This window comes from Triturus cristatus, chromosome 7, assembly GCF_964204655.1.
Source record: "Triturus cristatus chromosome 7, aTriCri1.1, whole genome shotgun sequence".
Classification (NCBI taxonomy): Eukaryota; Metazoa; Chordata; class Amphibia; order Caudata; family Salamandridae; genus Triturus; species Triturus cristatus.
Genome location: NC_140590.1, coordinates 713,013,851 through 713,041,808, shown reverse-complemented (window position 1 = coordinate 713,041,808; position 27,958 = coordinate 713,013,851). Strand labels below are relative to the sequence as shown.

Here is a 27,958-nt window from a genome sequence, read left to right as displayed (position 1 = left end):
GGAGCCCCCCTGAGAGCCCATTAAGGATCGTACGTTTCCCGTCCTTCCTTATGCAAGTAGGTGATAATTTCTCCGCCTACTAGACCTTTCACCACTGATACTTACTTTGCACTGACCCAATATTAATTATCTCTAGGTGCTCACCTTTATAACTGTCCTGATGAAGACCCCGAAGTGAGGACACCACTCACCCTCCATCCAGTTGGGGTCGAAACGTAGACCATTTCACCTACAAACTCATAGATTGAAAGAATCTAATCAAAAATGTTTCTGTGAGCATTGAATATATGGGAACAAACTGACCTGTATTAGGCTGTAAAGGTCATCTTGTACAAAACTGCAATTGTGTCCTTGTCACTTCACCTTTACCCTGTCCCTCACCTACCAATTCACTACCATTGCCCCATCCTTCTTTCTTCTCACGTTGAGAGCACTGTAAATACTGTATGCACTACCAATGTATTTGGAATTAATGTATTGCTACCCATTAATGTTTTGATTGACAATCGCATTTAATGCTGCTATTACCTATAGAAATTAAATTTCTGTTCTCTGAATTTTGAATCGATTTCCTAGTGGTGAACTGTTATTGTGTTTTTTCGTATTATGCCTCTCTAAATTATTCTGTAAAAGAAATAACTACCTCGACCATTTTTCGCCACATACTGTATTATTGACCCAGGCCGGGTAGTTTTTTTGGGATCTACCCTGTGAAAACTTTTGACCTCCCAAGGTCAGCAGCAGAAATCTATTCAAACAAGAAGCGTGCCCAATTTATGACTTCCATTCATTTAAGTTGCATTCAATATTTTGTATCCTTCGACAACTTTCTCGCTGGTCCCTTGCAGACCTTTTATTTTAGGTCAATCTGGGGGCACAATACAATGTGTACAGAAGAAAACAGGTAGGCAAGTTAAACTGAACGAACTGGTCTCTCTTGCCTACGCCATGGAGAGCATGTTTACAAAACGTCTGACATTGCAGGCTGAAGATGTCTGAATAATCTTAGCAATGCTGACAAACTGTGCAAAAACCAAGCACAACCTGGACAAACCAGCATTAGCAAAAACTTTCCAGGTATCTTGTTGGCTCAGTCACAGCTCGCCAAACAATACAGTAGTAGTTTTGAAGCAAACTGCAGTCAGTTCAGAGTTGCAGGTTTTAGCAGCATGCCGACAAACATAAGTACGACTGAGCTCTCTGAGACAGAAGAAGAAAGGCGAGAGTGGTATTCAAGAAAAAGGTTCTGCAATTCGATGGTCACTTTAACCGACATGACCAAGCAAGGTGTGCATGTGCCTAATCACTGAACATTTATATGGCAAGACAGCAAGGAATAAACTACAGCGTGTGAAAACAGCTGCAATGCGGGAAGACCGGCAGGTGCAGTCTGCAGAAGAACTTTCTTTACCTGAAGTCCAAGTAGGCGAGCGAAGAAGTTTGATCCCAAGTCGCCGATCACAACATAAAAGGCAATGCACGTCCCCAACATCAGCCCAATCATGCTGCAAATTGAAACAAGAGGAGTGAGAGGAGGTAGAACTGTGTTAGTAACATAGGAAGTCATGGTAACTGATACACTTGATAGTCAAAATTGTAGTGCAGTATTCAGATACTTTCTTGTTCATGTTTTGTGGCCATGGTTATGTCACAGGCAATGTGACATCAATGAGATCACCATACATCACTCAATCATAAGCAGGCTCAGTAAGGCAGCATATGCAGAGTAGCAGAGCTAGCATAGGGTAGGGCTAGAAGCTCTAAGAAACCATTGAAATTCTCAGAAAGTGAACAGACCAGATATGTTGTAATGCCAGTTCATCTCCAAGTTTCTGATCATATTTTCCAGGAATTAGAACCCAAGCTGTAAACCATATGTCCGAAGAGCAAACACCATAACATCTTTGGTTTCCATTGGTGTCAGAAAATAGGGAGGGTTTACCAAGAGCACAATTAAAATTCACCTGATGCAGCTTTTGAGACTGCCGACAGACTGTTTAGAAAAATACGTGAAGCTCAATTTTGGCTTATGCTTATTCATGTCCCAAATTGTGTCACAGATCTCTGTGCCTGAGATCGGTAAATGAACCTTAAAATTTAAAAAACTTGACATCTGAAGCAAGCGAACACAATCTAATCTGCTAGTTAAACTGCCCACTCAAAACCGCATCTAGGTTTATCTAGAGCTAATTCTATCATCATTGCAATGAGAAGGCACAACATTAATTTGCACAATCCACATCGAGACTGAATGGGGATTGCTAGACAGAAAGTAAGATATAGCCTGAAAAATTGGCTCAATGGCTCAGTTGTAAGTTGTCGAAATTAGAGATGTTCTCTGCCTCTTGTATGTCCCTTAGGTAGGGAAGGCAGGCACAGACCCAGGTCTTCAAGGACTCGTGTTGGAGGCTTTATTCCCCCAAAAGTCACTTATAGAACTATACTGAAGGTAATGGAAAATACAAGCAATATGAAAGGTTTACGCAAGCGATGCTCAGTCGAGGCTGCTGTTGTCAAAACATTCCCAAAGATACACACAAAGCGTCAACATGAGATGCTCAGGAAAGAGCAAATTCATTCCCTTTAAATGGGAACAAGTTTAGAAATAAGAGCAAAGAATAAGGAACTGAGGGATATGGTAAACAAATGGATCAAAATAGAGGTATGTTTATTTTTGTAAACAACATGATAATTTAAGTGCAACTCGCACACTTCCCCGAAAAACATTTCAGTAGAACGGAAGAGCGCATTAGTTTAAAGAGAGGGTTGATGGGTCTTAGGACACAAACCTAGATTTTAGGTCTGTGTGTCACTCTCTGACAAAGTCTTTGCATAGACCCAAAACCTAAGTGGTAATACGAGAACCGCCACCCAGCTTATTCTTATTACACAATTTTCCATATGTATCAAATTAGCAAAAAAACTTTTTTGGGGTGTGTCTTTGGCCTTGTGGTCACAGTAAAAGCCTAACATACTATTTGGGAGGATGTGCTCGTTCATTTTTCAGTCCATTTTATTGAGGGGCGTTCTCATTCCAGAACTCCAGTAAACCATCAATATGAAGAGAGTCTTTTCCCACCACACCTACCTGAAGCAATTCAAAACTAATAAAGAAATACGAATCTGAGAAAATGAAGAGCGTCACATCATAAAGAGAAATCATTCCACTTCAGGAGTACCTGGTTTCCACCAACATCTTCCCTGCTTTTCCGTAGGCATGAAAAGCTAGAACGAAAGAAAATAATCTCATGTCAGTGCGCCATGATTCAGAGGGGACTTTCATTTCCCTTGACTGGTCAGTCACAACGCTAAAGCAGACACTGAACACAGCACACATCACTGAGTCTTTTGGGGGTATGCTAAGTTTTATTTTTCACAAGATGAATATTGACCTTGTTTAACTTGAGTGCCTCTCACTACACATCGACCACTTGTGTCCTCCGAAAACATATGAATATGCCCCTTCAAACACACACCCCACTATGTTTCCCTCACATCCCACTCACAATTGTCCATTCTAAAGACACTTTGTCATCGTTCTCCTTTCAATTAGTCCCACAACAACCAGCCCCAAGCAGACCCACCATAAATCTCCAAATAAACAACCAGCACCCACTACCCATCCTTCATAAACCATACCCACAATCTGTCATTCTCAAACCACACAACTACATCCTTCAATAAACAACCACTACATGTTCCCCCCAAAAACAGCTTTTACCAGCTCCTAAATATGTTAGGTGTCAAGAGAAACCTCAGCGACTGGCCATCGACAGAATTCAAAATACCAGCGGACCAACATATTCTGCATTCGTCAGAGTAAGAGGTTATTGGGTAATATAACTGTAACTTGGAGGCAGAAGAACGGCGTGGTGTTTGTGCAATGGGAGACGAGCAGACAAGAGCGGAACAATAGTTCTAGCCCTAGTGACACACCAGGTTGTGTGGCAACAAGTAGTAATGTGGGTTCAGCAGTACAAGCCTAATGAGCAAGCACAATGGATAGTGTAAGAGTGAGAAGGAATGGGAAACATAATTGGAACATCAGTACCAATACGCAAGGTAGTGTACAATATTCACGCAAATAAACCTGGCAGACCATGAAGGCGTGCAGCAAGAGTGAAACAGGAGAGGACGTATGTCCAGAAATGCAAGTTCTTAAATAGAGTATATTTTGGTAGAACAATGGGAAATGGCTAAAAGGGAGCACAGGAGCACTCGAGGCTGAACGTCCTTGATTTTAGGTTAGGGAAAGTGAAGTTAACCAAGAGCCGGTCCAATGCACCTCTGTGATAGAACAATCCGATATGAAACAGTTGATGTTGCATCTGTATTGTGTAGGACAAGATGACCTGAATTAATTCCCAAAGCGATACCAAAGGGGATGATGGACGGAGCGCTTGAGCAAATCAAACACTCACTCCCAGTCAACTGATTTGGGTTTAATCCATCATCATTCTTTAGCTCACTCCACCACCCCAGTTCAGACATGGCCATATGCAAATCAGTCTGACCCTGTGCCTCTTGGGAACAGTCCAGCCCGAACTGCCAAGCCATGTCTTCCCTGGACCGGAAACAAGCATCCTGGGACTGGTTTCTGGCTAATCAGCCGTCATCAGCCAGGCTAGCTTGAATCCAGTGGCAAAGTGAGCAAGGGACCCACGTCTGGGCATACCCTGCCAACTTAGGGCGAACAAAGCGATACCAAAGGGGATGATGGACGGAGCACTTGAGCAAATCAAACACTCACCCCCAGTCAACTGAGTTGGGTTTAATCCATCATCATTCTTTAGCTCACTCCAGTCTGACCCTGTGCCTCATGGGAACAGTCCAGCCCAAACTGCCAAGCCATGTCTTCCCTGGACTGGAAACAAGCATCCTGGGACCGGTTTCGGGTTCATAACCCTCATCAGCCAGGCTAGCTTGAATCCAGTGGCGAAGTGAGCAAGGGACCCACGTCTGGGCATACCCTGCCAACTTAGGGCAAACATAGCGATACCAAAGGGGATGATGGACGAAGCGCTTGAGCAAATCAAACACTCACCCCCAGTCAACTGATCTGGGTTTAATCCATCATCATTCTTTAGCTCACTCCACCACCCCAGTTCAGACATGGCCATAGGCAAATCAGTCTGACCCTGTGCCTCATGGGAACAGTCCAGCCCGAACTGCCAAGCCATCTCTTCCCTAGACCGGAAACAAGCATCCTGGGACCGGTTTCGGGTTCATAACCCTCATCAGCCAGGCTATCTTGAATCCAGTGGCAAAGTGAGCAAGGGACCCACGTCTGGGCATACCCTGCCAACTTAGGCGAACAAAGCAGTACCAAAGGGGATGATGGACGGGTATGCTCAGGCGTGAGTCCCGTGCTCTCCATGCTACTGGAATCAAGCTATCCTGGCTAAAGAGGGGTGAAACCCTGAAAACGGTCCTAGGATGCTTGTTTCAAGTCCAGGGAGGACCTGGCCTGGCAGTTCTGGCTGGACTGTTCCTATTGGGCACAGGGTCAAGACTGATTTGCATATGGCTGGGTCCAAACTGGAATGACATGGTGAGAAAAAAAACGATGGATTTAGGCCCAGATCTCTGTACTGGGGTGAATGTATGACATTGTTCTGCATTCTGTCCATCAATAGTTCTTTTTGCAACTGAATTAATTCCCAGCAAACCATGAAAACGTAATCCCTTTGTTCAATAAATGGTGGAATTTTAGCAAATGTACAGAGCCCAGTTGTGTCATCAGCAGTCAGACTTATTTCCTAACACAGACTTATTTCCTAACACTGTGGGTGGGAACGAAAGGACCTCCATAAATGTTACATCTAGTCATAATAAGAACAGCTAAATCTGGGGCATAAGACACAAGGGGAAAGGGGAGATGGAGCAATCATACACGCCTGCTTCATGAACCAATGCAGAAGCGGGAAGACAAGGAGGAGAGGGAGGTGATGGAGGCGAGGGAGCATGGTCAGCCACCCACAAATGGGTCTTGCAGATGTTTCTGTTTTTAAGGCCACTGAGAATTGAAACTGAATGCAATGAAGTGCATTTCCCCTTGCCTCAGTGCCATTGGTACAGTCAGCAAGCTACAGGTCCAACTAGCTCACATCCACTCCTGCCAACAATGAGCTCGTTCTGGCTGGACTTCAAGTCCACAGAGAAACGTGTGCGTGTTAGGTCACAAGGATTAGGACTTGGCCCATGCATATTGCATACAGTTTGCCAGATCAAGTCATTTTCATAGCTAGAACCAGCGGATCCCATTTAGAATAAGCTTGGCATATGTCCAACTCAGTCCCAGCCTATTGAGCTTTCGCAAACACCAGCTAGGTGGAAATTCACGTGATGGTCTCACGAACCACTTCACTTCATAGTGGAGGTCGAGTGCATATTTGGATTAAATACATCATCAACAACATGATCAAAAATAAGTGCCTTACAAAAATGGGCCTATAGGCCTAGATTTGTTTATGCTTTCATCCCAGGACTGAACTTTGAACTGGATAATGGTATTCTGCAGGCACAGCCCAAACTTCTTCATGTGATCTACTCTGTGGGAATACAGCGAGGGGGCTGATGAGGGAGGGGGGTTATGGGGGGCAGAGGAGGGTCGGGGGAACTAAACAAGACCTGTGGCGCCTTATTTTCTGTGACATCATAACCCATAGTCAAGCCTATCTGTGACACCATAACCCCTAGTCTAGGACAGTAACATCATTTCGGTTCCTCAGTGCATATATACAGAGAAAGGTCTAGTATGATGGATGCATATTGAAGGTACCATGGTACCTGGGGTGTGGCGGTGGCAAAAGAAGCACCCATACAACAGAAGGGAGATGCATGTCTGTTGAGAAAACAAGCGTAGGTTCCTGTGAAAAATTGTGAAAGGCACATAACTGCTGCCAGGCGCATGCTGGTATAGTCAGCATGCTGTAAACGCTCTAGTCTATGAGGAGCATAGTGTTAGGGCAATTCAGTCATGAGTATCCCATTAGACTTCATCATACGGAGTACGGTTGGTTGTACTGTAGGAAGTGGCTACTTGAGAATGAGGTGATTACCGAAAAGTCGATTGCTCCAAAATGGAACCTTTTGTTTTGTTTGACATGTAACTCACTCTGCTCACTTTAACCAGTTTAACCATAACCAGAGCACAAGCTTTGAAATGCATTAACCTTTTGATCAAGTGAGTCAACAGAAGGACTATGCACTATGCCTAAACCCAAACAAAGAAGAAAGAAATCCTTCCACCCTCCCTTAATACAAGGCTGCTGAAAACTCCAAACTCAATCCTGAATCAGCCATGTTAAAAATAGACAAAGCAGTTTGCTCACCTAGGCCCGCGTATGTTCTGCGCTTGCTGAGGTTGGCCGATTTCACCAAGAACATACAGGACTGGTGGGTCATCCAGGAACAGAAGAGAAGCAGCAGTGCCCCCAGCAGAATGCCACACTACAAATGACATAAGAGGGCAGGAGTAAGAGCGTGGCTGCTTGTAGAGGAACTCAAGCATTCAACAATTTCAAATAGAAGGTACATACATCTCTTTTTTCTTTATTAGTGCCAGAAGGCGAAAAAACAACACATTTAGCACCTATAAACACTGCGGTGTTAAAATGTAAGACTAGCATGGATAGTATGGAGATGTTCTTCCCCCAGAGCTACATGCGTATCAAACTCAAAAAACCTAGCAGCTCAATGGTAGTATTTCCAAACCTTTATTTAACACTGTTATAAAGCGTGTAAATACCCCATTAATGACCCTGCTCACTGAAGCATTATAATTTTAGCATAAATCCAAATACATATCACTACAACACATCACACATTAAGTAAATATCTAATCCTATTGTCCTGTAAGGACTAGATTGTAGGATCCTGTTATATCACTACAAAACATCATCACACAATAAGTAAAGATCTAATCCTATTGTCCTGTAAGGTCGTTAAATATTTTTGTAGCCTAAATATTTGATAAAAAATTTGCTTTTAAACCTCAATCAATTAATTCCACACAATTCTTATATTGAAAAAGAATACATTTCATTAATGTGATATCTACACTGAGGTTGTTTTTTTTCAAAACAGTTTAGGAACCCGAGAGCCTCTTGGTTTCCGTGACATTTTTGGGGGATCCTGAGACAGTCAGTGGTTACTGAGCAGCATCCCGAGTGGGGAGTCATTGACCACTGATGTAGCAGGGACACCATTACCGTTTCATTCCGACTGAGCAATCTAATGACAATCTTTCGGCACTGGACTGTCCAAGGAAGTGTAGTCGAGTAGACTAAGTTTAGTCATAATGTGTTTCAGATTCGAAACTCGCATCAAGCATGACAAGCATTGGCATAGCCAATAGGTCTCGCCTTTGGGACCTTATAAGTGTTTAGCCATGCAACAGTTGCATAACTAAACACTTATAAGGTCCCAAAAGCGAGACCTATTGGCTATGCCAATGCTTGTTTTAACTGCTGCAATCTATTGAAGCCTCACGGAGAACATCAAAGCGGCCATGCGGCCGCGAAAGTGATCGCAATCGCGATCAAACATCAAAGCGGCCGCGAAAGTGAAAGTAATCGCGGTAAAACGCGACGCGCGCGTCTACGCACATGCACTGTACCTCTAGGCTGTCCTGGTAGTACTTTTTGGAGCCCTTACAAAATGTCTCGCCAGACCAGCGCATGCGCTGGGTCAGGCGAGACCTAAAAAAGCAGGAAACACACACTTAATGCTCAACCTCTGTTACAGCTTCAAATATGAATAGAAGCTCCGATTATCTGTAAAAATACGTACATCAGTATTCTGGAAACACGGAGTTTGCCTAAGACTTGATGCAGTTTTTCTTTCAGGGGAAAGCTTATGTTTAAAAACAGGTGTTGCCCTTGGCAGAGTTTTAACTGCAATAAAGTGATTGGGTTTATGTGTAAATAAGGGTTATTATCTATGGTTTAGAGGGCACACCTTCAAACAAAAAATATTCTCACGAACCAGTAACTAAAAAAAACAGTTAACCTTGTGATGCCATGAATAACAAGCATTGGAAATGCCATAGGTCTCGTAACTGCTGGAGTTGGATCTAGTGGCATAATAAATACCCATGTTTTTTTACCTATGCAATAGGTATGCCCTACCCACCTCACTAAAATAAAGAACTCTGTTGTGTTTATTTTTTTATGTAGTACACCTGCAATGGTGCAGTAGCTCTGGGAGTGAAAATAATAGTTCCCACTCCAGTTAAAACAAGCAGTGTTGTGAGGGTGCAGTACCACAGGCTGTCACTGGGTGTCCCTTGGGACCTCTTTTGGCCACATATGGTACTGCACCCTGTAACATGACTAGGCAAAGGATATCGCAAAGCGGGGAGAGCTGCAGACTGGTGAGCTGGGGATCCAGTTCAAGTCAGCTGTCAGGCTCAACATCCTGTGATAATGGGCTGATTGTTTAGTTTCCCCAAGCCCATGGCTAGTTGCACTATATATAAATAAATGAGTTTGTAAAGTAACAAAAAACCGAACAAAACAGGAGTGGCCTCGAGGGCTGCTGGGGGCCTGCGAGTAGTGTTGTGGGAGGGGTTAGGGGAGGCACAGAGAGAATAAGGGAAATGAAGCAACTGAAGCAGTGTTGTGTGAGGGGGTGGCACAGGAGATAAAGCAATGGCAAGCAAATGATGCATCAGAAGGTTCACTGCACCAGCAAGCCGAACAGTTAATGGGCAAAGAGGCAGGCCAACTAAAAAGAGAGTTCTCTCTAAGTATAGCTATCCTGAACAGTAAGAACACATGTAAGAGGGCCAGTCCATACAACATTACAAAAGGAGGAACTACTAAGTGTATTCGATAATGAAAAGCCAGCATTTCTAAAGAACAGCAACAGGAACCAATGAAAAAGAATTGTGTTTTTTCAAGCTCCTATCCTAGATACAGCATGTCTTGAAGAGATAGCGCAAGCGCTGCCTAAGCGAGACCTAAAATCAGAAGGTGCTAGTACTAAGGAGGGCCTATAGTCAGGGCCACTGGAATTATGACATTGTGATGACACATCGATTTTTGCATAATTGTAGATTTACCGCATTTGCCACATAATCCATAATCTGCTGATTTTAACATAAAGCTTTTTTTCCTAGGTCAAAGCTCAAAAGTTACCAAAATGCAGCAACACTGGAGAACTTTCTGCAGCTTATTGCTATATTTAGGTGTTAGGCTGGTAGTAATAAGATGCAATTAATGCCCAGACAGTGCTAACAAGTTTAAAAATGACAAAACAATGAAGTAAAACTATCACAAAATGTGTGCTGCATAATTTGCCTTTTATTGCCGCATTAAAGACTCCACCCTGCCGCATAATTTGGCCCTCTTCTGTTGCATAATTATGGTGGTTCTGTCTATAGTGGACCTGAACGTTTTATTGCTTTTAGGAGCTGGGTGCCAGATTTTTGATCCTTTGGCTAATGGAGCAGTTCAGGGCCGCACTATGGGGGCTTCAGGACGCTCTAGTTTTATTAGGTGTTTCTACACAAATTTGCAGACAATCGGGCAGAGGTTCCGGACAAAAAGAACACAATGCAGCAGCCTTGCTGTGATACTCTAGCATTTTCATTAATGGTCGCTGGCTTTAGCTTTAATACTGGACTACTCAGTAGTCTAAAAAGACAGATGCTACCTTTCAAGCAACTAATTTAAACTCCCATGCACCCAAAACTCCCAGCACTCAAACACCAAAATGCCCACCTATGTAAAGTGAATGATGGGGTTTGAGGGTGCCGTGGGGCTTGGTGACCTGTCCAACGACAGAAGGTCTTATAACTGGTGTCGAGGAGGGACACTGTTCCGATTTCAAGACCTGTTCAAGATACAACTAGTCTTACTGTCTTTCAACTGGAGCAGATATACAAGTCGGGCAGGGAATCCACTATGAAGTCTTCTGGAGCTACCAAACTTAGAAGGCCTGCATCTTAAAAGCAGGTGTAAGCATTCAAACTTTCCAGTGGAATGGGCACCTATGGGACTGGGTGTACTCCCTGGATGCGGAGATTAAAACCAGTCAGAACTTTGAATAATATTAGATGATTCAGACAGCTATACAGTCAGGGCAATTGAATCAAGCTTTCTTAAGCAGACTCCACATCAGTGATTTGAGGTTTCAGAACCTCCGGGTCTTTCTCAGACTGGGCAGATAAGGGCACAATAAAGGCACAGGATGACTCGGGACAGTGACAGGTCGCCACTGGTGGTGTCAGAAAGCTTTTATCAATCTCCATGATCCACGACATGCTTGCCTGTTTTTGTTGTCTTGGTTTCAGGCGAGCTAGGTTGCTGGAATCTCAAGACACATGGCAGTCTTAGGTTTCTTTCACATAGACTTCCAGTTACCTGACCCATGTGCAGTCATTGGGTAGTATTTCTCCTCATAGAACAGTCCAACTCCTCTCCTTCCACAGATCAAAGGAGGAATCCAGGCAGGCACCCTGCCTAAGAGACAGCAATCATCACCAAATGCCCAGCTTCTGGCAATGTGTGCTCCCAACTTTCATGTGAAAGATCTTCTCCAAGTCCAGACCAGATCATGTACCATTTGCTCACCTGAACAATTTTGAATTCCAATTAATAAAAGTTTGGGAGCAAAGGTAGGGTGCTCGAACCATCCTACGTCCTGAGCGGTTTAAAAACTTAAAAGTTTCGGTCAATTAGGGAGAAGAGCATTTTCCTTCTTTATTTCTTGTTTTTGTGAGCTTTGAAGCAAGATGCCCGAAATCAGCCCAGCTAGACCTATTCAAGGAGTGCAAATGCATTATATCCAGGAAGAGATAACAATAGGCCACCACGGCCAAGAGACAGCAAGTCAGGAGAACACACATCATAGAAATGAAGATAGGAAAGGGAACCCAGTTTAGGCAGATGGATATTAAACAGAGAGAGCAAGTAGGCAGTTTATCTGTATGGGGAATCAGATAAAAATGGCATGTGGGTTCTGAACGACAATTCCGCTGCCACTTCTGCTAGTCATCTCGGACACTGGGAGGAGAGGGCAGTAACATAATGCAGGCTGCACGTTTACTTTATGTGACTGTCCAGCAAAGACGGCTTAGCTGCTGCTTGTAGGTGGAGCTCCATTGTTTGTAGACAATCAAGTGGATACTGAAGGAGTTTCCTGGGCCAATGAGCATGAAATGAAAACATTCAGCCAGTTCTGGTGCCATCCGCACTGAAGTTGCATAAGGTATTCAACAATTTACAGACACCTCTAGCCTCTTTTCATGTGCAATAAGAATGTGCATGTAATTTGCATACATGTGGTAACCTATGTTTTTAACAGTTTTAGTTCCCAAGCGGAGCCAGGTAGATATCAAACAAGACTAATTACAATGCTGCAGTTTGTGGCATCACACAAGTGATGTAAATGACAAATGACAACTGTAAGAGCCTTGGTTGTGAATACAGAGACGAAAGATCTGAACCACTGTTGTGAAATGCAGTGCCCCAACACCCAACTCCATTTTCAGGTGGTGCAGAAGTAGGTGGTGTTTACTGGTGTAGAATGCTGCTGTTTGTTTTGATAGATGAGGATGACTTCAAGAATGTGATACACTACAGCAAGCAGCTCTTCAAGGGTGTAAAGCAGGCATCGCCAATCAGCCAATAGAGAGCTACCAGTAGCTCACAAACACCTTCAGAGTAGCTCACAGCCTTGAGTTATTTTTTAAATAAGTACAGGGTTTCATTTTCCTTTTAAAGTTAAGGGAAGGCAGTGTTTGTTTCACATTATCATTATTAGGTTGCAGATAGCAGGGCCTGATAATGAGCAGTGCTCAGTCAGATTTATGACTCAGGCTGTAGGCACAAAGGTGAAGAATTGAAGCTTTGAGGTATTTAACTCTTAATTAAAAGTGCTTGTCAACTCAATATTGGAGCTGGGAACCAAATATTTCTGAATGCTTTAAAACGGGAGAGACTTAAAATGAAAAGTTACCTTAATGATTACGTTAACTCTTCATTTAAATTTTCTCCTAATTCAAAATGCCACATTTATAAACAGTAGTTCTCTTGCTGCCAGTGGGCAGTAGAAACTGTACCATATTTATAACTAAAAAATACAGTAATTATTCAAAATTAAGTTAAAAAAAAATTTCTATGAAACATTACGGGCTTTATTTCGATGTCGGGCGGCCTTGCATCCCCCGGACACCGTTGCGGATACGGGTACGACCGATCTCTGGTCGTCAGTCCCAACCGCTGAATTCTGATGCGACTGCACATGGTGTGGTCGCAAGCTCCCTTTTCTGTATGAGAGCTTTTGCAGTGGTCAGGAAACCAGCCACTGCACAAGCTCCCATACAGAACAAGCATTGCCATTGCCAATAGGTCTCGCTTTTGGGACCTTCTAAGTATTTAGTTATGTAGCACAATATCCTTGGTGCAACCACATCAACTGTTGCGTGGCTAAACACTTATGAGGTCCCAAAGGCGAGACCTATCGGCTATGCCAATGCTTGGTGTGGTTGTGTGTGTGGTTGTGGTTGTGTGTGTGTTGTGTGTGTGTGTGTGTTTGTGGCTGTGTGTGTGTGGTTGTGTGTGGTTCTGTGTGTGTTGTGTGTGTGGTTGTGTGTGTGTGGTTGTGTTTGTGTGTGTGTGGTTGTGAGTGTGGTTGTGAGTGTGGTTGTGAGTGTGGTTGTGAGTGTGGTTGTGTGGGTGTGTGTGTGTGTGGTTGGGTGTGTGTGGTTGTGTGTAGTTGTGTGTGTGTTGTGTTTGTGGTTGTGTGTGTAGTTGTGTGTGTGGTTCTGTGTGTGTGGTTGTGTGTGTGTGTGGTGTGTGGTGTGTGTGTGTGGTGTGTGTGGTTGTGTGTGTGTGGTCGTGTGTGTGGTGGTGTGTGTGGTTGTGGTTGTGTGGGTGTGGTTGTGGTGGTGTGTGTGGTTGTGTGTGTGGTTGTGTAGTTGTGTGTGTGGTTGTGTGTGTGTGGTTGTGTGTGTGTGGTTGTGTGTGTGGGGCTAAAAAAAATGTGTAGTTGATAATAGCCCTTATCATCTCTGCGCACGTTAAACGTGAGGTCTGGGGCTGCGCCCGTGCCGGGTCAGCACTCCCTCTCTTGTGTTTGAAGATCTGTAATGTCAGAACAAGTCTGGGAGGGAGTTCCGGCTCCGAAGGGGCTGAGGAGAGACGGCCTGACCCCTCTTAACATCACACAGAGAGGCGGACATTTTAAAACAAACAAGTGTCGGGGATTAGGGCCAGCAGCGGGCCGCAGAGGCGGTCCATGCCCACTCGGGGCAATGGGAGGGCGGCACACACTTCAGGAGCTAGTTCGAGGGAAGGGCCGGCTTTGCTGTGATCTGTATGTTGGAGAAGACAAGGGGATTACCTAGAGTAGTGAGTGCAAAGGAGGATAAAAAACTGGAAACGGAAAAGGAACAGAAAGAAATACAATACAGAAAAAAAACAGAGGGAAGAGTATGAGAAGTAAATTAAAGTAAGTAAACATATAAGACAAGAGAACGAAAACGGATAATGCGAAAGAGCCATAGCAAGGCAAAAGGAGAAAGAAAACGTGGCAAATTAGAAAGAAACATATAGAAAGAACCATAATGGATACTGTAGAAAGGGAAATCAATAAATGTTAGGTCATTCGGACAAGAGAAAAAGAATGAAAGTTAAAAATAAAATGGATAAAAACAAGAGAGCTTGATAGAAAGCGATCAGAAGGGGGATATGTGAAAGATATACCAACCCTCTTTAAAGGCAAAACTCAGGAAGAACAATATCCCAGACAGAGGCTCAGATAGAGATTGAGCGAGCGGTGGGAGGAAAGTAAGGGCTGGGAGAGCAGGCAGAGATAGGTGAAGACTGCGCTACATGAAGTAAGCTCAGCCAAGGGCGGGGGAGGGCAGAAGAGGTAACGAGCGATGACATGAAAGGGTGCCCGGAGAGGCGCTTAATTTCCCATGACAACAAAGGAAAGGCAGGAAAGGCAGAGGGCCACGCGTGCACGTGCACGCGCACGTGCACTCAAGCTTGTAGCCAGCCAGCAAATGCCTGGGTAGCACTTTCAAGATCCCCTTTACTAAAAGTCGAGCAACAGCGCATGCGCTGTTCTAAGCTCGACCTAAAAAGGAGTTTGTGTTTATCCCTGCACTGTGTGGCAGGCACTCTGAGGTGCCTGCAATGCGGTGCAGGGATGAACAGGAGACAGGGAGCCGGCTGGGACAACGGAGGCCTTAAAACTGACCCTGCGGTCCCAAACATGCAGACTGGGTACCCTGGGTGGGACCAGGGAACCAAATGAAATGTGGCCGGGCTCGTGGGATGTGATCCCTGCGGCTGAACACGGCCCGTGGAGGGAGCTGCACAGTCCCCCCCCCCCCCCCCCCATCAAGTTGAGGCTGGGGCCCAAGGGATAGGGTCCCCGGAGCCGTGCTGGCCAGATGCTCATTTCACAGAAATTAAACCTTAACAGGAAGCACTTACAAATATAAACACAACAGATGACCCAGATAAAGCTCCACTTCAGTAAAGGGCAAATTATTCTAACTCCTGAGTTGGTGACACCAAAGCATGTTTTCTCAGCAATTCCATATTGAAAAAAGATCTGAAATGCTTCATGGAGGTGAATACATCGTTGAGCTATTAGTGACTGTGACGAGTGAGTCCTTTCTTGTCCTTACCTGGTGAGAACAGAGTTCATGGTTTTCCCTTTAAATTGCTACAAGTATTCAAAGATACAAATCACTTGGAAGCTTTGCGGTTTGGCGCACCCCACCTTAGTAGTATGCAAAGGTCGTCCTTTTTATGTCAGGAGGATGGACAGCTTAACAAGCGGCCCAGTGTTTCCTTCCGATTTTGGCGAGGCGTGGTTTATGCCGAGGAATATGAGGACATCTTCACCAAACAAAGAAGCACTCGCTTCATATAGTTAAGAAGAAAGACCCTTGTTTGGTGGAGATTTGCCTCTTTGTAGTCTCGTTGTCTTTTCTATAAGAGGATTTATGGTATCACATAATTCTGGATAAAGACGCACCAGGAACAATCACATTGCCAAAAATCACACAAGATCACTGGTGACATTTCAACATGCTCCATTACACAGCTATAGTATAGAATACGTACTGAACATTTACCCAAGGAGGTAGCACTTAGTAATAAACTAGTAGAAAGTACACCTCTTGGGTAGATATTTTGAGCAAAACTGTGAAGTCTTGTTGGGTTAAGTCACAGGTGCTGTTCCTTTTGGCCCAGTCACTCATACAGCTATGGATACACCCACACAGACACTTAGACACCCACTCACACACCTGCTGACAGACCCATTCCCACACCCACTCAGACACTCACAAACCACTTAGACACTCACATACCGAGTGAGACACATATGCAGCCACAATGGAAGTTGTGCGAGTGGCTCTTTGAAGGAGTGAACGGTTGTGTGAGTACTTGTATGGGTCTGTGAATGGGTATATCAGTGGTTGTGTGGGTGTATGAAAGGTTGTATAGGGGGTGTGAGTGGGCGTGTGAGTGGTTCTGTGGATGATGTAATTAGGGATGTCAAAATTCAATCATCTTTATTCAGTCAAATGTTTATGAACATAAAAGCACAACAAATATAAAAATACACATATTTAAATACATAGTACAGTACGTTCTCCAGTCTCATTTCATTATTACACAGGTAAATAAGCATTAATAAATATATCAAACATTATCAAGTCTAAATACATTCTTAGAAATATTCCCCCTAAACAACTTTACAATGTATACCGATCTAAAATTCATCTATACCTTTTATTGGTTCACGCTCATTAAAATACATATAAATAATCAATAATAGTGAAGGAATGCAGGAGGATAAGAACCTCACTGGTGGGTCCGCTATACCATCCTATTTCCACACACTTATAATAGGTCATGTTACTAATAAAATATCGAATGGATGTTTCCAAAGACCAGAACAATTCAGTTTACCTACATGGATCTTGGGTCGCTCTTTCCTTATCCATCTGGAGTATTCATACCCTCCAGCAGAATGTTTTTTCTGGCATAAAATATACTCCATAAAAACCATGACATTCTTACACATTAGTGATGTCATCAGTGATGTCATTTGTGATGTCATCAGGGATGTCACTGACCATGTCATGAGTGAAGTAATATGTGAGGTCACAAGTAGTGCATTGCGGGGGCGTAAGTTATAGTTTGCTCAAGTAACTATAACCACTGAATTTGTATGGTTTTGTACAAGTGAAATCTGAGCCTAACTAGGACGTCTGAGTAACCTTTCTTTTTTTCAGTGAATTTCTAAAGTTTTTTTAATTTCCATTTCCCAACTATAACGTCCCTGTAACCTTTGTTTTTTTCAGTGAATATATATTTATATTACTTATACTAAATTACACATTCCATGCGTGGTAAAAACATGAATGGTAACGTTAAACATCATTTATAATCATATAATCACTGTGAAGAGTAGGGTAAATGCTGCAACCCGAATAGAACCACCACGGATTTACAGACGTCATTCAGCAAGGTGCACAGTTTCTGGGATGTAAAGACATTGGTTACTTTTATTGAAAGACATTGGTTACTTTTTCAGTGAAGGCCAAGAAATATTCTTAGAGGGCTGCAGGGTACATGTTAACATCTATGGGATGCAATATGACCAGTGAGGTCGGGAAGAAGATATTAGTGTAAAGATCTTGTCATGATATCTTCACAGTAGCCACGGGCTGGAACTGGAACTGGAATGGCAGCTTTCGGAGGAAAGGAGGATCGGGTAGACAGGCCTAACAACTCTTCTACATATTTGCAAGAGGTGCTTTTCTGCATTAGTTATGAGTAATTAGTAGTAAGCTTTCTGGTGGTCTAGATAGGACTTTCTTTTATTAACATCGTATGTAGAACAGCTAGGTTTTCCGTCCTTTTAGTTAATTCCCTATCCAAGACTTAACCACAGGGTTTCATCATTCGGACACAGTCTGAAAACCAAATACAGATTTGGATTTTGCCAGATTTTGTTTCCCTTGGTTTAAAAGGGGGAGTGACACATCTGTACGAGGTTGTCACTCATCACTTGTTCAATGCGAGGTAGTATGACCGTTGCAGATTTTTTTGTGGGTAGATAAATGATGTACCAATCTTTCATGAAAGTGATGGGTTGAATAATGTTCAGCTTCCTATAGGATGAAAAGACACCCTTGTTGATGGAGTCTTTTAAAAAAAAAGTTTAAGATAACTTCTTGCCTTTTTCACCAACTACATTGTTAATGGTCTGGACCCTGGTCTTGTAAACTGCTGCATTTATTTTAAAGATGCTTCAAACATCTAGTGCAAGACTTAGATCCTCGGCCTTCTAGAGACAGACCACACCTTGTTCTGCTGTTGCCTATTCGAGCGCAGTTAGAGAAAAAGAAGAATGCTTTAAATAAACTAAAACAAAGATGGATAAGAAAATGTCAGATACGCGAACAAACAGCAAAAACAATAGTGCCTTTCAATCCAGTGATATTTAATTTTACAAGGGTAAACCCATAAATCATTCGGTACCTGGGCTATTGTAGATAGGTCAAAAACAGTGGTCCCTACTATTGATATTGATTGATAACGCATCCAAATGGAATTTAATGTGTTACAATGACACAGTGGGTGCCAGTGAATAAAATGAGCTATGTGCCCTATTAAATGTGATACACATGTGTGATAAAGGTGATCATAGTGCATATCCAATGTACAAGAACACCACAGTCTGTTAATATACGTTACAAAATATTTGTATGAGTCTGCATCAGAGTCGAAGCTTCAATCCTGTTACAGGTATTGGATTATCATCAGAACTCTGAATGGCAGACCCTGAGGGTACAGCAGATATCACGTTGTGCATTGTCCCCAGGTTCAATTACATGGCGTCACGAATAATAGTAGAGTCCTTAGTAGGAAGTCAAAAAAAAGTCCAGTGATAATGCCACCGTGAACAGAATGCACCTGGGATGTGTGTGCACCGTGACAGTAAATTTATGGCATGCACCATTCAAGGACCGCATAGGTGGGAAGCTCGAAGTTGTTACCACAAGTTTCTGTATGTGGCCTTATGTAGGCACTGATGAGAGCAGGAGGCTGTCTAGTTCACAATCTCCAAGTTCACGGTCTCATCAATGGGAGAGGACAGATCATGAACTAGATAGAGGACTGCTCTCGACATGTCTAAATGTGGACACGTACAGGAACCTATTCTGGTAACCACGCCCAGCTTACCGACCATGCGCGCTGTAACTTTACTGGCACCGCCACAGAGCGGGCAGTTCCTGGATACATTTTGCATAAGCTGGCATTATTACGATACTTTTTTCTGACTCCCTAATAAGGGCTCGAGTATTGTTCATGACATCAATTAATTGAACCCAGGGTCAACCGAAACACTGAATGTGCGCTACCTCGGGCCTCACCATTCAGAGTCCTTATGGTGATCCCATATCTCTGACGGTATCGATATGTTGACGACTGTGGCACGGACCCTTAAAAATATTTTATATAATAAAATAGCAGGCAGTGCTGTTCTGGTATATTTGATACACGCTATGATCACTTTTATCACACGTGTATCATGTGTGATAGAGCACCAGGCACATTTTAGGATATGAATCCAGTGATGTCAGCCCTGCAGAGCTACCTAGGAAGACCCTAACCAAACATAGGATGTATAAAATGGAAACATCCTATTGCATAACAGCCCTGTTCATTTGAAGGCACGCACTGTCAGTGCATAAAGAAAACTGCACAACGACTACTTCTCTGCAAGTACTGAATAAATGCAAAGCTCCCTAGAGTGAGCTCGATTCCATTAAGCGCAACATGAAACTGCGCGCTGTGTGCTCAAATCATATCATTGCACAACTTTTCTTTAACTCACATTACAATGTTATGCTGTTAAATATAAAAACATTGACAGGACGGATTATCTATAGTAGACATCAGCGCTTGACCTGTAAGTTACCGTTACGAATCTCACCCCAGCCTCTCTTCAAAAAAGGCTGCGCTACTAGATCACCCCATTTGTAAGTGCCAAGGAAAAGTGGACCCATATTGTTAATAACACCTCACACTGCAACGCCTGGACAACTTGTGAAAACATGCAACCGGCTACAGCAGGCTGGCGAGAATTCAGAAGTCTGCACGAGCAAGCGCCACGTGGAAACAGCAAGTGTGCTACGTCACCGAAGCAATGTGAGCACAAGACTGCAGGCTAAAGCATTGTGTGCTAGGGAACGTTAAAAAAAATCATTTCGCTTCTCAGACATGAAATATATCACATCTTGAATTAAGGAGCGTGTAGATCATTTACTTTGTATGTCATAAGACAATATGTAGGTGACGGTCGTCTTCTCCTTTTTAGGTCTCGCCTGCGCCAGCGCCTGCTTTTAACTCGGAGCACACGCTCGTGTGCATGCTTTTTTTGTTTGCTTACACGCTATTGGCCTTTGCGTGCGTCTTTCTAAGAAGGACAGCACACAATTGGCCAAAGGCGGGTGCATGTCCTGCCTTCTCTCTCCCCTGGTCTAGGGAGCTCGGGAGCGAGCAGCAGCGCGGCTGGGTGCCAGCTGCATACCTCACATTCCTTTTGCGGCTGCGTGGCCGCGCTTGTTCTATTTTAGTGTAATCTCTACGGTCTTTACTGCTTTATGCTTATCTTGACTGTATGTCACATATTTAAACCGTTAATACTAAAGTAGTAATTTACTCAGTGATAAGTTATCTCGTAAGTGAAGACTAGCGTAGTCACTCATTAACCTGTCTTGGGCAAATCGCTTCACATTGGTTCTTCCAAATCGTGCCTTTATTATAGTAGTGTCAATTCGGAAGCGTTTACGCGTCTGAACAGGAGCGTTGAGTTTTATTTTGAAATAAAGGTACTGGTAGGCAAAGGCAGCACTGCTGACGCAAGACAACGTTTTTCATTGGTTTGTGGTCCAACTTGTCAGTGTAGGCGAAAGTGGAGAGGGTTTTTGTTACTCTCTTTTTATCACAGTTGGGAACACTCAAATGGCTGACCCCAGAAGCCTTCAGATGCCGAAGTCGCAGTAGTGTGGTGTTTTTGTTTCAATTGAGACGTTTCTTCACCTGCGGCAGCAGCTCTGGTCAAGCAGAGAAGTACTAAGCACTTCACAGGAGTCCGTGGGTGTGCACGGTTCCTCAGGCTGCTGCATGTATGTTAATATTGAACCCTAGAATAGTGTCTGTCTTGGTGGGTTGTTGCAAGCGCCATTGTATTGTTTGTGCATTATGCATTTACTTAAAATGTTGAATCCAAAAGACTCACTTCGGAAGGGATTCAGAATGAGGCACCATATCGGGCTTTTTCTGTTCTTTAGCTTTTCGCACAGAAAAGCAGCAGATTTCACGCAAATCACTTTGAAGAATATAAGAATATTTTTTTTAATGGGTTTCTGAATACGGCTGCGGGAAGATGCTGATCAGAAATGAAAAGACAACAATTACCAGTTGTACATACTGTTTGTTGAAAAGTAACGTTTATTGAATGCAACAGACTGAAATTAGGAAGAGACGGCCTACACGGGGCTTTACTGCACAGCTGTGGCCTTGCTACTACTGATACAAACTTTATTTGCTATGTCCCGCACACAGTATCTTGTTCGCAAGGGAGAGGGCCAGGCCAGCCTCTTTACATAGTTTACTTAGTAAGTGTTATTATTATTATTATTATTATTGAATTTTGTACCGCGCACGGTTACCATGAGGCATCCCAGCGCTTATAGAGACCAAGAGCAGGCTACTAATAAAAAACAGAGAAGCTACAGTTATTCTGGGAACAGATACGTTTTCAGATGTTTCCGGAATCTGAGAAGGTTTGGTTCGGACCGCAGCGAGAATGGGAGGGAGTTCCAGGCGAGCGCTGTATGGATAGAAAAACTCCTGCCCCCTGAGCGGGCTCTCCTGATTCTCTTAGTCTGAAGGAAATGTTTATTGTCAGAGCGTAAGGCTCTTGTAGACTTATAAGGGCGAATCATGTCCTTCAGAATAGCTGGTCCTTTCCCCTGTATGCTCTTGTGAGCGATGCACAGGGCCTTAAAGGTAACTCTCTCTTTAACAGGGAGCCAATGGAGTGCTTTTAAAGCAGGCCTGGCTGACTGCCTGGCCGGAACATTCCGCAGCAGCCTTGCTGCTGCGTTCTGCACTTGTTGCAGGATCTTAAACGTTGACTCTGGTGCTCCAAGGAAGAGCGCGTTACTGTAGTCCAGGCGTGAGATGATTAATCCTTGGACTAACAGCTTCCGGGAGAGTTCTGGTAACAGGGGGAGAACCTTACGGGCCGACCGGAGCATTCCATAACAAACGCCCGCGATCTTCTTGGCGTGTGTCCTAAAGGACAAGTCCGGCTCCAGCCAGACCCCCAGGCTCTTGATCTCTTTTTTTGGGTCAGGCGGGGTGCCCATGCAGTTGGGCCAGCTGTTTGGCGAGAGGGCAAAACTTGAATGGCCCAAGATCATCAGCTCAGTTTTTGAGCCATTCAATTTGAGCGATGACCTGGACATCCAATCAAACACCTCTCTCAAGCAAGCATGGAGTGTCTCTGGCTGTTTCTCCAGCTGTGTAAGACTCACCACTAGCTGGGTGTCATCCGCATAGCTTATGGTCTTAAAGCCAAACGGAGACACCACACCCTCCAAGGGTGCCATATACACGTTAAATAACGTGGGGCTAAGGGATGAGCCCTGTGGCACCCCGCAGTGGAGTGGTGTTCTCATGCCACCTCGCTTACCAAAGAAGCATTTTTATATTATAAAACATTGGATTTGTATTGTAACAGCCATGTTCCAACAGATTTCAAACAAAAACATAAGTTTATTATGATTAGAATGCAACACATTACAGCGTTCTGTACTTTAAAAACACGTTAGTGACTGACTTTTTTTTTTACTTTTAAGTGGATGGTAATGTGATTTGATGTTGATGCTTTTTAGGAGGAAAATAATGTCTCCGTGGAGGAGTTGTGACTAACCTGGTACAAATGATGCTCCTGCGAGATAATGTTCTATGGCTAACATGTCACACTCATCTTTTGTTATTACATGTGCCCCCACACTACATGTTACATAATATCTTCCCTCTGCTGTTGAGTTAAGGACAAGGTAGGGATCAAGAGGTTTGTAGAAGAGAAGATGAATAAAAGATAAATAGATGTTGAAAGCGAAAATTGTAAAGTGGGTTGACGGATGAGATAAAAGGATACCAATAGTAAGCTGGTAAGCGAAGGCCAGTATTTAACACCAGTGAGTCCTGCATATGACCCTAATCCCTCAACAAGTTAACCCACCATGAGACAAGCAAAGCTTCAGCCTGCACACTATACATTCCATTGACATGAAACCACATTTTCAACACTTAAAAATGTGCAGAGTCAATGTCGACAGCACAAAGGGGATTTTCACTTCAAAAAGTCTCAGAGCGAGCATTGGATTATTTGAGAAACTGTTCCGTTTTCCATTGCACAGGGAACGGTGAAGCATGTATGGCAGAAGGTTCCAGATGCCAAGCACTATGGAGGCAAGGTGAGACATTGGCCTGGAGATGAGAGAGCACCACTAAACTCTGTCCTTACCCTGCATTGTGTAGGTGACAGTATTCATAGCCTCACTTCCAGCCACAGTATTTGAAACAGTAGAAGGACTAAATTAGTAACAGTGTACACTTGTTTACTTTTCATCTGAGGCAAAAACTGTCCTATGATTGTAGCCTATCATTAGCATAACATTTATCACTGCACCACCTTTAGACCAAATGATATTTATGCATTGATGTATTACAATGGAAGCAGTCCTGGAGTTCATTGGTGGCATAAGGATATGCGATCTATCCATCAGCTTCATGCTGAGTTTTCCGACTCTGTAAGGATATTCTGCAATAGTTATTTCCTCCTACAGCTGAAGTGCCACCGTGTCAAAATGTGTCAGAGCCAATGTTCCCCAACGCAGAGACGTGCTTGCTTAAAGACCTTCCCAAGCAGAGCAGTACATAATCATGTGAAATAGCTTTTGCCTCTGAATTGCAGCTTTCAAACCTTAATTGAATTGACCATGTGCCACCTTCTACCAATCCAGTTTACTTTAGAAACACTTATATGATATGTCAAGAGATAGATATTCTTATCACTCTCTATTGCCGTTAGTACTGCCAGCTAGCACTGTTGTGTTCGCATACTTTCACACACAGGATGTTGTAACGGACAAAAGTCTGTTTTCTGCTTGAGGAGTTACGTTTGGTGCAGTGTGATGTTGTGTGTAGCTGAAGGCTTTTATCAGTTCCATCATCAAATGGATTGGCATGCACATTGCCCAGCTTTGAAGTACCGTAGCGCATATGTTTGGAGAAAGACACCATCCCAACTATTTAGCCATACACGCCTGTTTAATTAGCTGCAAGTATACGTTGATGTCTAATTATGCAAACCAACCCCTAAAATGCTATATCTGGGTTAGCATAGCAGTAGCTTTAATACCAAAAGGAACTTAATAAATAAAATAATTCCCCAGCATGCAGTATTTTGAGGTAGAAGACAATTAACATATTGTGTTATGTCACATACTAATACTATAATACTAAAAAAAAGTTTGTATAGATTTTTATAATCTCAAAGACTGCTGCTATGCATGCTGTTTGTATTCTTAACATTGCCTGCTATTTCCTGTATAGGACTGTTTTGTAGACGTTCTTAGAATGTGAGATGTTGGCGCTCTTGACTCTGGGTGGAGTGCACCACAATCATTGCTTCTTGGATGATGTCCTGCTTGCAGCTGGCCTTCAGTGGCTGTTTGTCCCCTAGTGATCTACATGTTACTTATTTTAGCCTCATGTCGTCTTGTTGGATTATTTGTCGGCCTGCTCTACATAACAACCAGAAAATACTAAACATGTGTATAAGGTTAGGCCACTGGAACCTTCAACCCTAGCATACTTTCTTAAATCTTCCAGCTACTCTAAAATAGTACTAAATGTTGTGTGAAAATAATCAGTGTTTTTTGTTTTGTCAGTGTAAACCTTTTTCACTTCCCTTCTCTTCGGATTCTGAACCAAGGCGATGGCTTAAACGCCATCATCTGATGTTTGTCATTTATATGTCAAAATTCATTGTACATTCCGCAAATCTGGTTCGTATTAGGAAGTTGCTTTGTAGTGGTTTATTTTGCATAGATTTACTTTGCAGAGCTGATTTGCATTATTGAGCAACGTCTTATGCCTACACTGCAGTGAAACATTTGGATGTATTACTCACAGTGGTTTCAAGAGGAGTGAATTATAGAGAGTGCCTGCTTGGATGTTTTTGCCATCTGTTCAGTAGTTACCGGAGGCAGCGCTTTATCTTTTGCCTTCAGACATCTGCTGCTTTCTATTTTTTATTTCAGTTGATTTTTCTTCAGCTTCTAGTAGGTTAATGTTTTTTAAGCCACTAGGTGATTAAACTATGGAGGTTTTAGTCTATACATGGTGGTCATATTTTATTACTATTGAAGATCTCTTTTTGTCTCCAGTGATGCATATCGAAGCTTAATATTGGTAAACGTTTGCGTTTTGGCCTCAGTTTTAACATTCACTTTACTTTACAGCAAATATGTTTTTAGGTCTCGCCTAGGCAGCGCACATGCGTTGCCTAGGAGATGACCTTTTAGAATTGGTCAGCTCTTTTCAAGCACTCGTGCTTGTGGCAGCATCCACCTTGCAGGAGAGTGCAGCGGCGCACAGGGGCCATCTGTTTCCAATTAGCGTGGCCGCGCGTGCGTCTGCTCGCTCCTGCAAGGTGGATGCCGCCACAAGCACGAGTGCTTGAAAAGAGCGGACTGTCTGTGCTACTTAATTTGCTGAGTGACCTTTGTTCTCATACAGCTGCAGCCCTCCAGTCCCCATTAGTTTTTAACCAAACTGCTGGTTTGCTTTTCCAAAAGCAAATGCTTTCTCTTATGCTCCCTCTTTGTTTTCCATGATGCGACGATGCCCCGCCTCTCTCGTCATGTCCCCTCTCTGGTACCTTCCGTGCCCAATGCCTTATTGCCTTCCTCTCTCAATACTCCTTCCGGCCGAACTGCATTGAACTGTACTATACTGTGATTTTTATGTCGCTGTATTCCGAGCTCACTCAGTTCCTTACCACCCCTCCACGCTCCTGCCTTCCGGAATCAGCCTCCTGTTGCTGGTGCTGGGCCGTGGGCGCGGAACTAGAATCAGGGATTTCCGCAGGTCTCCCAGCCCGTCAGAGCTGAGAGGGGACGACTCTTGGCAGTTACAGGCAAGCCGCAGAGACCAGTGTGAGGATGAAGATCAGTCTTGCGGTCACACTTCTGCCTCGCACCAGCCCTCCAGTCCTCATTAGTATTTAACGAAACTTCCGCTTTGCTCTTCCAAAAGCAAAGTGCTATTCATAACAAAAGATCGCATGGTCAGGCATCTTATATACACATGTGAAAAGAGGAGCTATCTCATGTCGACATGTACTTCCCCTGTAAATAATGTTGTCCCCCATCTCTTTCTTTCCCTCGAAATGTTCGCTCCATCCTTCCCTTTTCTTCCTGTACTTTAACCTTTTCACCAGATTCCCATTCTTTTAGCCTGTCCTTCTTCTACCACCATTTCCTCTTTTGGCAGTCTTTTATTCACCCAGTGTCGTTTTTTCTTTCTTTCTTTCGGTTTTTTTCTTGTAATTTTTTCGCCCTTGTCTACCATTTGTAATTTTGCATTATGTTCTCTCCATTACTAATGTCCTCTTTCTTCTTTCCTTTTCCCCTCTTTCTTCTGTCTCTTCCTTTTTCTTCCCTTCATCTTCGCTATGCCTTTTTCTTTCTGTCACCTCATCATCCTCTCTCCCTTTTTTCATTCTCACGCTTCCTATATTTAATTTCTAAACCTCTCGTCTGTATCCCAATTCGTTCTTCTCCTTTTTTGTAATGTCATTTTCCTCCAATATTCCATTTTACCCTCTCTCTTCATTTCCCCTCTTCCTTTCGCCTTCCGAACTCCATGTCTTTCTCATAGCTCTCCGACACTTCAATATTCCTCTGTATCTCCCCATATATTGCTGTGCTGTATTACCAGCTTATATCAATCTGTAGCTCATTCGTAAGTTAATCGAAAGAAAGATAAACCACTAATACAAGAACTAATACAAGACAAACAAAACACCAGAAAGAAAACCAACACCGACCTCAGTGATAAGCCCTGACTGCCCTAGTACTTTACAACCTCTTGAACCTTCCCCACCTGTACTTTTACTGTGAATTATCTGACATACTCTTGTGGCCGAACAGCGACTTGGACCACTCAGAGGTATCCGGACAGGGTAATATTCCTCATGCTGGCTCCAGCCTGGTCGACTTCCCTGCATATTACAGCCCTGCTGCTCCTTGACTACGTTGACTATCGCACCAGCCTAATATTTCTCAAGCTCTATGATATACTCTGGTCTTCCTGACTTCCCCAACATACTGCAGCCACCCTTCTGCTTCTTGACCAGATTGATATATTGCCCTCTCTGACCTGCCCCGGCTGTTCAAGTACTTCTCTGACATACCCCAACTGCTCTATTGTTTCATGATTATTTTGACTTGTCAGGCTAATCATGCTTGAGCTCTCTGACATACTCCGGTGCCCTCATGTTCTTCAGTATACCATCATGGTAACCTTGGTATACCTTGACCCATCTGGCCTGTCATTGCCATCCTAGTCCTGTACACACTCTCCAACAAAGATTGACCACCTTGGCTCTCCTCGACCTTCACAACATACCACAGCAGCTCTATTATCTCCTAATCTCTTTAGCAATCTCCTTACCACTGAGGCTGCGCTAATATCCCTTGACCGCTCAGACATTCTCTAGCCACACTAATACTTCACAGATGTAACCCAGCTGCTCCAATACTTGTTGACTCAGACAAACCAGGCTGGTCTAGAACCCATACATCTCTCCAACACACCACTGT

General features: G+C 43.4%; 1 protein-coding gene across 3 annotated transcripts in view; it reads right to left on the bottom strand.

The window, feature by feature from the left end:
* SLC38A10 (solute carrier family 38 member 10) overlaps window positions 1-27,958 on the bottom strand; it is a 399,402-nt gene that overhangs the window by 313,475 nt on the left and 57,969 nt on the right. For all 3 annotated transcript variants that reach the window (XM_085617390.1, XM_085617392.1, XM_085617391.1), the window contains exons 2-4: window positions 7,335-7,452; window positions 3,180-3,225; window positions 1,412-1,505 (exon numbers count right to left, since the gene is read on the bottom strand). In XM_085617390.1, coding sequence (XP_085473516.1) covers window positions 1,412-1,505; window positions 3,180-3,225; window positions 7,335-7,452 — 258 coding nt within the window. The remainder of the gene's footprint in view (window positions 1-1,411; window positions 1,506-3,179; window positions 3,226-7,334; window positions 7,453-27,958) is intronic.